This window comes from Amblyraja radiata, chromosome 15 (genome assembly GCF_010909765.2).
Source record: "Amblyraja radiata isolate CabotCenter1 chromosome 15, sAmbRad1.1.pri, whole genome shotgun sequence".
Lineage (NCBI taxonomy): Eukaryota > Metazoa > Chordata > Chondrichthyes > Rajiformes > Rajidae > Amblyraja > Amblyraja radiata.
This window is the reverse complement of record NC_045970.1, coordinates 29,681,753-29,695,369: the sequence shown is the minus strand read 5'-3', so window position 1 is coordinate 29,695,369 and position 13,617 is coordinate 29,681,753. Positions and strand designations below refer to the sequence as shown.

General features: G+C 42.3%; 1 protein-coding gene across 1 annotated transcript in view; it reads right to left on the bottom strand.

The window, feature by feature from the left end:
* Window positions 1-11,045, bottom strand: part of LOC116981408 (pancreatic triacylglycerol lipase) — a 33,477-nt gene extending 22,432 nt beyond the window's left edge. The window contains exons 1-2 of the mRNA XM_033034461.1: window positions 10,967-11,045; window positions 2,802-2,920 (exon numbers count right to left, since the gene is read on the bottom strand). Coding sequence (XP_032890352.1) covers window positions 2,802-2,920; window positions 10,967-11,045 — 198 coding nt within the window. The remainder of the gene's footprint in view (window positions 1-2,801; window positions 2,921-10,966) is intronic.
* Between the last annotated feature and the right edge of the window lie 2,572 nt (window positions 11,046-13,617).

The following is a 13,617-nucleotide window of genomic DNA, read 5'->3' as shown; positions in this document are numbered from 1 at the left end:
TGAATATTGCGTTGGGGGGATAGACTGGGTAAATGCACAATCTTTTGCCCAGAGTATAGGTTTCGAGAATCTTCCTGATAATTCCTGACAAACAATCTTCCTGATATAGTAGTGGCCAGAGGATCTGGGGTGACAGATGAACTGAAGGAAATCCACATTAGGCAGGAAATGGTGTTGGGTAGACTGATGGGACTGAAGGCTGATAAATCCCCAGGGCCTGATGGTCTGCATCCCAGGGTACTTAAGGAAGTGGCTCTGGAAATCTGGATGCATTGGTAATAATTTTCCAATGTTCTATAGACTCAGGATCAGTTCCTGTGGATTGGAGGGTAACTAATGTTAATTTGGATAGCATTTGGATAGCATTAACAGGATCCGTCCTAGTCAGCATGGATTTACGAAGGGGAAATCATGCTTGACTAATCTTCTGGAATTTTTTGAAGATGTAACTAGGAAAATGGACAAGGGAGAGCCAGTGGATGTAGTGTACCTCGACTTCCAGAAAGCATTAGATAAGGTCCCACATAGGAGATTAGTGGGAAAAATTAGGGCACATGGTATTGGGGGTAGAGTGCTGACATGGATAGAGAAGTGGTTGGCAGACAGGAAACAAAGAGTGGAGATTAACGGGTCCCTTTCAGAATGTCAGGCAGTGACTAGTGGGGAACCGCAAGGCTCGGTGCTGGGACCGCAGCTATTTACAATATACATCAATGATTTGGATGAAGGGATTCAAAGTAACTTTAGCAAATTTGCAGATGACACAAAGCTGGGTGGCAGTGTGAACTGTGAGGAGGATGCTATGAGAATGCAGGGTGACTTGGACAGGTTGGGGGGTGGGTAGATGCATGGCAAATGAAGTTTAATACGGATAAATGTGATGTTATCCACTTTTGTAGTAAAAACAGGAAGGCAGATTACTATCTAAATGGCATCATGTTGGGAAAAGGGGAAGTACAACGGGATCTGGGGGTCTTTGTACATCAGTCTATGAAAGTAAGCATGCAGGTACAGCAGGCAGTGAAGAAAGCGGATGGCATGTTGGCCTTTATAACAAGAGGAATCGAATATAGGAGCAAAGAGGTCCTTCTGCAGTTGTACAGAGCCCTAGTTAGACCACACCCGGAGTATTGTGTGCAGTTTTGGTCCCCTAATTTGAGGAAGGACATTCTTGCCATTGAGGGAGTGCAACGTAGGTTTACAAGTTTAATTCCTGGGATGGTGGGACTGTCATATGCTGAGAAAATGGAGCAGCTGGGCTTGTACACTCTGGAGTTTAAAAGGATGAGAGGGGATCTCATTGAAACATATAAGATTGTTAAGGGTTTGGACACGCTAGAGGCAGGAAACATGTTCCCGATGTTGGGGGTGTCCAGAACCAGGGGTCACAGCTTAAGAATAAGGAGTAAGCCATTTAGAATGGAGACGAGGAAACACTTTTTCCCACAGAGAGTGGTGAGTCTGTGGAATTCTCTTCCTCAGAGGGTGGTGGAGGCAGGTTCTCTGGATGCTTTCAAGAGAGAGCTAGATAAGGTTCTTAAAAATTGCGGAGTCAGGGGATATGGGGAGAAGGCAAGAACGGGGTACTGATTGGGGATGATCAGCCATGATCACTTTGAATGGCGGTGCTGGCTCGAAGGGCCAAATGGCCTACTCCTGCACCTATTGTCCATTGTGTATTGAGAACCAGAGGACATAGGGTTAAGGTGAGGGGGGGAAATATTTAAGGGGAACCTGAGGGGGTAAATTTTTTACTCAAAGAGTGGTGAGTGTATGGAACGAGCTGCCAGAAAAAGTAGTTGAGGCGTAATGTTTAAGAAGCATTTAGACAGATACATGGATAGAGTAGGTTTAGAGGGATATGGGCCAAAAGCTGGTTGGTGAGACTAATACAGATGGGGTATGTTGGTCGGTGTGGGCAAGTTGGACTGAAGGGCTTATTTCCATGCTGTATGACACTATGACTCTACAACATGGGCTCAAGCTCTGCCTGCATCTTTGCTGATACATGGTGCAATGTTTGAGTTCCACTCAGAGACTGTCCCTCAGCCCTCCTTTCATTACGATGATGTATGGAGAATAATGTGGAAAATTGCCAAGGTACATCCTGTTCACAAAAAGAGGGACAAATCCAATCCAGCTGATCACCACCCAGCCAATCTCAATCAACAACACGATGATGGGAAGTGCTACTGACACAGTGCTGTTAGACATCATTTACTCACCAATCAGTTGCTCACAAATGCTGACTTCAGCTATCACCAGGGCTGGTTGGATTTGGTCCAAAAATGGATAAAGAGCTAAATGCCAGATGTGAGGTCAGAGCGATTGTCCTTTGTATAAATGCTGCTTTTGGAATCCAGAAATCTTGGTGCAATTGATGGATATCAGTGCTTAGAGTCATACTCACTCATACCTCACTAGTTAGTTTAAGAAAGAACTGCAGATGCTGGTAAATCGAAGGTAGACACAAAATGCTGGAGTAACTCAGCGGGTGAGGCAGCATCTATGGAGTGAACGAATTGACCACATTTCGGGTCGAGACCCTTCTACAGACAGTTAGTTAATTAGTTTAGTTTACTGTCACATGTACTGCGGTACAATAAGAAGCTTTTGTTCCGTGCCAACTAGTCAGCGGAAAGACAATGCATGATTACAATCGATTGTTCCACAGTGTACATGATAAAAGGAATAACGTTTAGTGTAAGATACTGTAAAGTCCAGTAAAGTCCAATTAAAGATAGTCCAAAGGTCTCCAATGAGATAGTAGCTCAGGACTACTCTCCAGTTGGTTCAATTGCCTGATAGAGTTGTAGTTGTTGGAGGCTAATCACCACACCCCCAGGCCAATACAACTGGCATTCCTCAAGCAATGCCCTAGGCCCAACTATTTTCAGCTGCTTCAACAATGATCTTCTTTCTACAGCAAGATCAGAAGTGAGAATGTTCATAAACAATTGCACTATGGACAATGCTCAAGCCCATCTATAATTTATCGTCAATGAAGCAGCACATGCCCATATGCAGTAAGACCTACACAGCATTGAGGCACACTGATAAATATCAAGATATGATACGAGATACAAGGTACGAAGGCAGCATCTATCATGAAGGAACCACCATGTGGGCCATGCCCTCTCCTCGCTGCCACCTTTGGGCAGGAGGTAAAGAAGCCTGAAGGCACACCACACCAGGTTTAGGATTAGCTACTTTCTAACAACAATCAGTTTCTCAATCTAACCTGCACAACAGTAATCCCAGGATGGAAATGTCAAAGACTATAGGTCATAGCAATTCAGCTGAAAGAGACAAAGTTTAAAAGTGATGTATACGGCAAGTTTATTTTTACACAAGGGGTGATGGGTGCCTGGAACATGCTGCCAGGGATGATGGTAGCAGCAGATACATTACAGATACAGTGGTATTTAAGAGACTATTAGATATGCATATGGATATGCATTGAATGGGGGGATATGGATCATATGCAGGCAGATGAGATTAGTCCATCTCAGCGTTATGTTCAGTACAGACATTGTGGCCGACAGTCCTTGTTTCTGTGCTGTATTTTTCTATCGAAGATAGACACAAAGTGTTGGAGTAACTCAGCGGGTCAGGTAGCATCTCTAGGATAAAAAGGATGGGTGACATTTCGGGTTGGGATCCTTCTTCAGATCCTTTTTACACACTGTATTTTCCAATGTTCTATTGACCTGAACAGGCCTACTTCTGTGTCCTAACAACCGAGTAAGCAAGGTCTAGGTTCAATAGAACAGCAGATTTTAAGGGACTATGGATGTCCATTCTCCCATATCTTATTCTTATTTTTGACAGAGTACTTTCTAACAACAATCAGCTTACAAGATGCTGGAAACTAATTTTATGATTAATGACTTAACCATTGCCAAAGAAGGAAATGAGGAAATTTACAATCGGAATTTATTTACTGTCATTATTAAACCAGTTTCCATTTACGAATATCATTGGAAGGATGGAAGAAAAAAATTATCTTTCAAAATTGAAATAATTTAAGATTAAAATGAAATTCAACAATTTACAACATTTAGAATGACTCCTCTATTCCTTTGCAACTTCTAAATGAGGCATTATTAATGCTGTCACTGGCATCAAAGCGAATGACAGCTATAAAATATCTCATGCCTTGTTTGTCGGGAATGGCATTTGTAGCATGCTGCTGACACAAGATGGACTTGGTGACACGCCTGCTTGCGAGATGACGTGTCCCACATATTCAATCTCATTTGGGTGCATTACCGACTTTCTGGGATTGAGCTTTAGGCCGGATTCTTTCACCCGTTCGAGTAGGGCTTTCACCCTTGCGTCATGTTGTGTGCGTTCACACCCCAAACGAGAATGTCGTCAACAACTATCTCCACCCCTTCTAAATCGCCAAACCCTTCCTGCATCGCCCGCTGCCAAATCTCACTTGCGGATGAGATTCCAAATGGAAGCACAAGGTATCGGTATCTCCCAAAAGGAGTATTAAATGTGGTCAGACGTGAGCTGTCATCGCTTAGTGGGAACTGCCAGTACCCACTTGTAGCGTCAAATTTCGAGAACTATTCTGCATTTGGCATGTGGGCTGCCATGTTTGAGACCACATAAGGACCTGTTGTGACGAGCACAAAGAAAACACGTCCGACATCTTGTAAGTAAGATTTAATCTGTACAACCCACGGAAACTTCTCGAAGGTTACCTGATCTCAAGCACGAGGTACAGGCATTTATATTAAAGGGGCACTGGCATTTATATTACATATACATCACACCCACTACAGGCGACTAGGCTGTCGCCACATGGTTGCGGGGTGACGCCTGTATGGTCATGGCCTACAGGGTTCTGGTGATCATCCAGGTAATAGGAATAGCTCATTGAATATGTAAAGTGGGTAATTTGGTTTGTTCTTCTATAATGGCCAGGAAATTTAGGCAGTGGAATAAAGATAGAATTTTATTTACGTAGCATCACTGAGGTCCCTTTCAGGAAATCTCACAGTATCTTAGAACCCAAGCAACTGTGACTGCAGCCAAATTGAGCTAACTCTGACAGATAGCAATGTGATAGTGACCAGGTCATCTATTTCAATAACATTGATTGAGGGATTGTTATTAACCTGGAAATAATGGGAAAAGGAATAATAAAACATAAAACAGTACAGCACAAGAACAGGCCCTACATGTACTTAACCTATATCATAATGGAGAAGAGAAGAACAAAACATAGAACAGAACATGGACACAAAAAGCTGGAGTAACTCAGCGGGCCAGGCAGCATCTCTGAACAGAAGGAATGGGTGACGTTTCATGTCGAGACCCTTCTTCAGACTTCAGTCTAAACATTGCCCCTTTGACCTCTAGTATTTGAATTTTCCATTCTGAGAAAAAAAATCTGACTGTTACCCTATCTATGCCTCTGATGATTGAAGGTAAACATTTGAGGAAAGATTGCAGACTTTTTAATGAGGGTCACAAAAAACATATTCACCCAGTGTAGCCTCAAAAAAAAAGTTCACCACAGTTCTGAGTAGCCACAGTGGTGCTGTTAAGGAAGGTTGGTTATGCTACTCTATACCAAATAGCAATATGTGAAGCTTGTGTGCCATGTATTCTGCCCATTGGCACTTCCAAATTGCTGTCTGATTTGCAATGGCTAATGACTTTCATATCTTTCTGACAAGATCCAAAAGCACCTTTTGCACACCCCTCCAACGCTGGGAATTCAGGCAGGTGTACAGCTGGCCAACGGATTGAAATTCCAATGAGGCTGAAATCTTTATGCTATGTTTATTTATACTGATAACTTTTTCAAGACATTGTTGATAAAGGCAAAAGGACAGACCAGTTTGAGGAGCTCTGTTTTAGGGATATTAGGGCAATAATAACATAAAATTGGGCCGGTATCCCTTACCATCCATTAGCTGACTAAAAGGCAGGTGGCCTCTCCCATGCTCACTTATCTCAGCCAGATGTTCTTTCAGCTTGATGAGAAATGGAACAAAGAGCCTTTGTCATAATTCACACACCAGTCCTCAGATGTATGTGAGTGAGCAGTTCTTCGTAAAATGGGCTGAGCTGAGAGTAACTTTGCAGTGTGTGAACTTGGTGCTTAGATCTCAGATGAGTTGTCCACCTGATGTTATATTTTTTATCAATTTCAACATGGTGGTTTTAGCCTGACTGGGCACCTTTCCTGGTCATATAAAGTCAACCCATCTCTGAAGATTGGAGTCACACTGTTGGACAGAATTGGGTGTTTGACTTCTACCCTAAATTTGGCTTTCCTGTGGAGCCCATTCTCCCTCTAAATAACTGCTTAGATCTTGCAAAGTAAACAGTGGTGAGTTTTTCCAACTGGTCAGTATATTTAAGGCCTTAACAGCATGTATTGGGAAACACTCTGAGTGAACACAAAATGCTTAAATGATTCACAGCACCTACTTCTTTTTTTATCCTGTGAAACATTAGTTACATGTGGATTTTAAATTGTTGAAATGAGTCATCAGTGATCAACCTTTGACTTTCTGTCTCTGTTAATTCGAAAAACATTCTCCCATTCTCTTGCAAAGCGGGGTCAAAAAGTGACTTTTCTTATCTTATGATCTTATTTATTGCCCTGAACATGGGTTATTACCTCCTATGGTTATCTTTACTTCAGATAGCTACTTCTTGTACTATAAGCACCTCATAAATCTATTTATTGCCTCTCCTATCATTACCTTTTAAGTAACCTCAGTACAATGGGCTCTTTTCCCATTATGCTTTTCCAGTATGTAAGTTCTTGGGTTAAATGTATTACAAACTTACTCAAATTGTCCAGAATTTAGAAATGCCCTGAAAGAACCCAAAGTGCTTCAATGATTCATAGCACTAGCATTTTATTATACCCTGTGAAACATTGATTGCATGTGGATTGTACATTTTTGAAATGAGTGGTGGATTCAACCTTCAACTTTCTGTTTTCTTTTAATTCGAAAAACATTCTCCCATTTGTAACTTGGTGGTCAAAAAGTTACTTTTCCTAACTTACCGTATGTTCAATTTTATTGTCCTTAGCCTGGTTTACAACCTCCTATGTTTATCCTTACTCCAGTTAGCTATGTCTTATAATCTAAACACCTCCTAAATCTATTTATTGGCTCTCCTATCATTATCATTATGATGTGTGTAGGTGATGTAGGTGATGTTGTGTGTAGGTGATGTTGGCCTCTTTTCCCATCATGCTATTCCAGTATGTACGTTCTTAGGTTAAATATATTTCAACCTTACTCAAATTTCTCATAATGTCCAGAATTTCCTCTATCACACACAGAGGCTGGAATGGGTAAGAATGGCAATGAAACAGATGGACTTTTACAAAAAAAAATACCAGTTCTTGTGATCGTCATAACTCACGTTTACCAAGTATCAATATTAATTGCTCCTTTGGAGCCACTGTCCAAATCCATTCCAGCTACCAGTGCAACCCAGAATAAACATTTGTTTACTGTGTATGTTATATTATGGCAAAGCAGTTGCTGTGATTCCATGTGTCTGAGCTTGTTAATATCCGGTTGTCAAATGATGTGAAACTAACTATTAATTAATCAATGAGGAACAAACTGTAGATGAAAGGGTGGTTGATGACCATGTGAGAAAGGGAAATATAGAAATGGGACTGATACGATTGCTCCTGTGGGAGCTGACATGGAACAGTTGGGCCAACTGATCATCTCCTGTGTTGTATTGTAACAGTTAGTGAATTGAGAATTTCCATTACATTGTCATCTCCCGTATTGTGCTGTAAGCAGCTTAGTGAATTGAGAAATGGCAGCGATGTTCCAAATTAGTTTTGTGACCAAGCCTCTTTATTAGTGAGAGGGTGCGTTCTGCGTAGGCGGACCAGTCTAGACCTATAATGGAAGATTCAGAGTTTCATATTTGAAAGAACATCTGGGTGAAACACACGACATCCATGGGACCAAGAGAGAACATCTTCAATAAGGTTCCAGCCTCTAACCTGGTAAGCATCCCAGCCCAATGTGATGCTATTATTGCCCTAATGCCAACAGTTGATAATGAAAATCAATTTGAATATGATTCCAATAGCTATTTCAGTTCATTTCTGCCTGCAGCTTGACTGTCATGTTAATGAGGATAGTGCTGGAGTAACTCAGTGGGTCAGGTAGCATCTCTGGAGAACATGGATAGGTGAAGTTTGGGTCGATTAAAAAACGGTCTCAAAATAACATCCAGCTTTCCACTGTGGTTCTGTGTGTTTCGGTGACATAGTACCTGGTTGGCCATACAAATATAACTTCTACCACAAACAGCTAACATGCATGTCACTGTCTATCTTCAATGGTTTTAAATAGCACCTAAGGCTGATTTTTCTTCTATTTTCAACTACCACTGGACAGAACTGGAATGGACTTGAAGGTCAGAAGTAAGTTGTGACGCAGATGTAAAAAGCTACAGGGGATATAGATAAGTTTGTAAATGGCCAAAGATCTGCCAAACAGAATATAATTTGGAGAAAAAAAGCAGTATCTAATCTCAACGATGAGAGGTTGAGCAGTTGTGCAGAGAGATCAGAGTGGCCTAGATGATTCACAAAAGACTAGTATGCAGGATTGCAAGCAATCAGGAAATCTGACAGAATGTTATTATTTGCTCCTGGGGATATTAAATACTAAAGTAAGAAGAATACATGTTCAATTACAGTGCATTCAGAAAGTATCCAGACCCCTTCACCTTTTCCACGTTTTGTAACGTTACAGCCTTATTATAAAATTGATTAAATTCTTTTTTTTATCATCAATCTCCACACAATACCCCAGAATGAAGAAGCGAAAACAGGTGTTTAGAAATTTTGCAAAGTAATTAAAAAGAAATAATTGAAATATCACATTTATATATGTATTCAGACCCTTTGCTATGACACTCAAAATTGAGCTTAGGTTCATCCTGTTTCCATTGATTATCCTAGACATGTTTCTACAACTTGATTGGAGTCCACCAGTGGTGAATTAAATTGATTGGACAGGTTTTGGAAAGACACACGCCTGTCTATATAAGGTCCCACAGTTGACAGTGCATGTCCGAGCAAAAACCAAGCCGTGAAGACGAAGGAATTGCCCGTAGACCTCCGAGACAGGATTGTGTCGAGACACAGATCTGGGGAAGGGTATAAAACCATTTCTGCAGCATTGCAGGTCCCGAAGAGCACAGTGGCCTCCGTCATTCTTAAATGGAAAAACTTTGACAACACCAGGACTCTTCATAGAGCTGGCAGCCCGGCCAAACTGAGCAATCGGGGGAGAAGGGCCTTGGTCAGGGAGGTGACCAAGAACCCAATGGTCACTCTGACAGAGCTCCAGGGTTCCTCTGTAGAGATGGGAGAACCTTCCAGAAGGACAACTATATCTGCAGCACTCCACCAATCAGGCCTTCATGGTAGAGTGGCCAGACGGAAGCCACTTCTCAGTAAAAGGCACATGACAGCCCTCTTGGAGTTTGCAAAAAGGGTTGTTTTCTCTGGTGCTCTAGTCTGATGAAACCAAGATTGAACTCTTTATGCCAAGCATCACGTCTGGAGGAAACCAGGCACCTCTCATCACCTGACCAATACCATACCTACGGTGAAGCATGGTGGTGGCAGCATCATGCTGTGGGATGTTTTTCAGCGGCAAGAACTGTGAGACTAGTCTGGATCGAGGGAAAGATAAACGGAGCAAAGTACAGAGAGATCCTTGATGAAAACCTGCTCCAGAGCATTCTGGACCTCAGACTGGTGAGGAGGTTCACCTTCCAACAGGACAAGTACCGTAAGCACACAGCCAAGGCAACGCAGGAGTGGCTTTGTGGCAAGTCTGTGAATGTCATTGAGTGGCCAGAGCCCGGACTTGAACCCGGTCGAACATCTGGGTTCGAGGGACCTGAAAATAGCTGTGCATCAACGATCTGCAGAGAAGAATGGGAGAAATTACCCAAATACAGGTGTGCCAAGCTTGTAGCGTCATACCCAAGAAGACTTGAGGCTGTAATCGCTGCCAAAGGTGCCTCAACAAAGTACTGAGTAAAGGGTCTGAATACTTATGTAAATGTGATATTTCAGTTATTTCTTTTTAATAACTTTGCAAAAATTTCTAAACACCTGTTTTCGCTTTTTTATTATGTAATTTATTGTGTAAATTGATGATTTAAAAAAAATGAATGTAATCAATTTTAGAATGTAACAAAATGTGGAAAAAGTGAAGGGGTCTGAATACTTTCTGAATGCCCTGTATATTTTCTAAGGTTATCCACTGGGATCTGAGGAGCGGGAGCTACCAGGGATAACCATTGTACAACAAGATCTTGACAAACCAAGTTCAAGGCCCAGTGGCAAGGATGTCGAAGACGATTAGAGGCGTCGCTCTGCTGCATAGACTTATCTTGTGTACGCACATTCACCCACATACTCTGACCACCCACTCAAAATGATCACAGACACATAATCTTTCTCTCACCTCTATAACACCTCACCATGATGTGTTTATCACACCCCCACCAATACCTTCCCTTGACCCACTACACCAAAATCACTTCCCCCTCAGTCTCTTTACTTCAAAGCCCTTTCCCTTACTATTTGCCTCTGTCTTCTGACTTTCATCAACCTCACCTTTGTCCTCCTATCCCCCCCCCCCCTTGTGCCCCACATGTACTCGCACCTATTCCTCCCCTCCTCCTCACACCCACATTCCTTCCTCTAGTTTCACAATTTGCAATTCTTCAATCCTTTTGTATCTCACCTGTCTTTTCATCTCTGGCATTTATCCAACGATCTACCGATCTAAAATACCCTAATCTGTAACCACCTATTACCTACCAGGCCTTGGCCTACTCCTCCCCTCTTCCTGCTTTCTTCCACCCCACAATCTCCCAACACCTTTGATTCCTGTTCCTCTCAACTCTCTCCCCTCTCACTTACCTCCTTCGTGGGTTAATCCATTCCCTCTTTCTTCACTTGTTGATTCCCAGAAATCCACTGCACTCTCATGGCTTCCCATCTCCCCAATGGATGTTGCCAATCAATGGCAGATGCAGTTTTTCATGGATAAACGTGAGGTCATCCACTTTGGTGCTCAAAACAGGAAGATAGTTTGCTGACATATTAGGAAAAGGAAGGGACAATGAACCACAATGTCATTGTACATTTGTGACAGACAAAGGCTCAAATGCAGTTAGAAAAACAGAGTTTGTTGGTCTTCATTGGACAACATATGGAGCATTAGTGGGTCAACAACTAGAATACAGTACAGTAAACCCTCGCTATAATGGACCACGGGGGAGGAGGGGGAGGGGAATCCAGTAATGCTGATTGTCTGCTGAAATTGAATAATGGGGTTAATATCAAGAGTCAAGAGAGTTTTATTGTCATGTGTCCCAGGTAGGACAATGTAATTCTTACTTGCTGCAGCACAACACAATATGTAAACATAATACAAAACGGAATATAAAAGTTCAATGTGTCTATAGACCATAGACCATATATACACAATACATAAACAGATATAGTGCAATAATAATAATAATAATAGATTGTTATTGTTCAGAGCTTATTTGATGTCGTGTTTAATAGCCTGATGGCTGTGGGGAAGGAGCTGTTCCTGAACCTGGATGTTATAGATTTCAGGCTCCTGCACCTTCTTCCCAATGGCAACGGTGAGATGAGTGTGTGACCAGGATGATGTGGGTTTTTGATGATGTTGGCAGCCTTTTTGAGGCAGCGACTGCGATAGATCCATTCGATGGTGGGGAGCCGGTGATGACAACTTTCTGCAGTCTTTTCCGCTCCTCGACTTTCAAGTTGCTGAACCAGGCCACGATGCAGCCAGTCAATATGCTCTCTACTGTGCACCTGTAGAAGTCCGAGAGAGTCCTCCTTGACATACCGACTCTCCGTAATCTTCTCAGGAAGTAGAGGCATATAATTGCATCAGTGTGCTGGGACCAGGAAAGATCATCGGAAATATGCATGCCCAGGAATTTGAAGTTTTTGACCCTTCCCACCATCATCCTGTTGATATAAACAGGTTTGTGGGTCCCTATCCTACCCCTTCCAAAGTCCACAATCAGTTCCTTGGTTTTACTGGTGTTGAGAGCCAGGTTGTTGTGCTGGCACTATTTGGTCAATCGATCAATCTTACTTCTATACTCTGACTCATCACCATCTGTGATTCGTCCCACAACAGTGGTGTCGTCGGCGAACAGATGATGGAGTTCGCACTATGTCCGGCTACACAGTCATGAGTATAGAGTGAGTACAGCAGGGGGCTGAGCACGCAGCCTTGAAGTGCTCCCATGCTGATTGTTATCGAGGATGACATTTTTCCACCAATAGAGGGACTGTGGTTTGTGGATGAGGAAGTCGAGGATCCATTTGCAGAGGGATGCGTAGAGATCTATTGGAAAAACAGCCAATAAACATGCATTATGCAATAAACAGGAAAGAACACTAAATACACAATATCTTGGAGGCTCCCAGTGCTGCTGTTGAAGAGTTGCTACCTTACAGCACCAGCGACCCAGGTTCAATCCTGACTTTGGGTGTTGTCTGTACGGAGTTTGCATGTTCTCCCTGTGAAGGGCCTGCCCCACGATGCGAGTTTACCCAAGAGCTCTCCCGAGTTTAAAAAAAAATCAAACTCGTGGTAAGTTTGTAAAATGTATGTGGCGGATACGTCGGAGCTCGTGGATGTCTCGTAGCGGCTCGTAATGCTAATGGCAGGTACTCGGGAAACGCGGAAACTCGTGAAGTTTTTTCAACAGTGTGAAAAATTTCCAAGAGTAAAAAAATACTCGTGATGAGGTACCACGAGTTTGATTTTTTTTTAAACGCGGGAGAGCTCTTGGGTAAACTTGCATCGTGGGACATTACCCCGTGAGATTCCTCTGGTTTCCTCCCACATTGCAAAGACGTACAGGTTTGTAGTCTAATTGGCTTCATATTCAATTGGATTGTCCCTAGTATGTTGGATGTGAAAGTGGAATAACATAGAACTAGTGTACGGGTGATTGCATGTCGGCACGGATTTGGTGGCCCAAAGGGCCTATTTCCACGCTGTATGTCTAAACTTAACTAAAATGGTTAAAAAATACAAATTCAAATTTGTATTTCTCCAAAGTATCCAAAATGCTTCTATTAGTAGAAAGGATGGCGGAAGAAACCGGGCGACATCAATGTACAGTATGTCTAAGACTAAAATAAGGTTCGATTCTACCACCCAGCAGTCATTCCGTGAAACAATGGACTCGATCTACAAGATTGCCCCATCTACACCTGTCCCACCTGTTTGAATTTGGCCTATATCCCTCTAAACCTTTGTTACCCAAGTACCTGTTCAAATGTTGTTTATAGTTTAAAGTAAAATGTCTTTTAAATATTGTTTATAGTTTAAAGTAAAATGTCTTTTAAATATTGTTTATTGGTTATAGTACCTGCCTTAACGACCTGGTATGGCAGCTCACTGCATATACCTACCACTCTGTGGAAAAAGTTGCCCCTCAGGTTCCTATTAAATCCTTCCCCTTGTAGCGGCACCTGCTGGTGCTCGCAAGTATCGAACCCGTGGTTTTCAG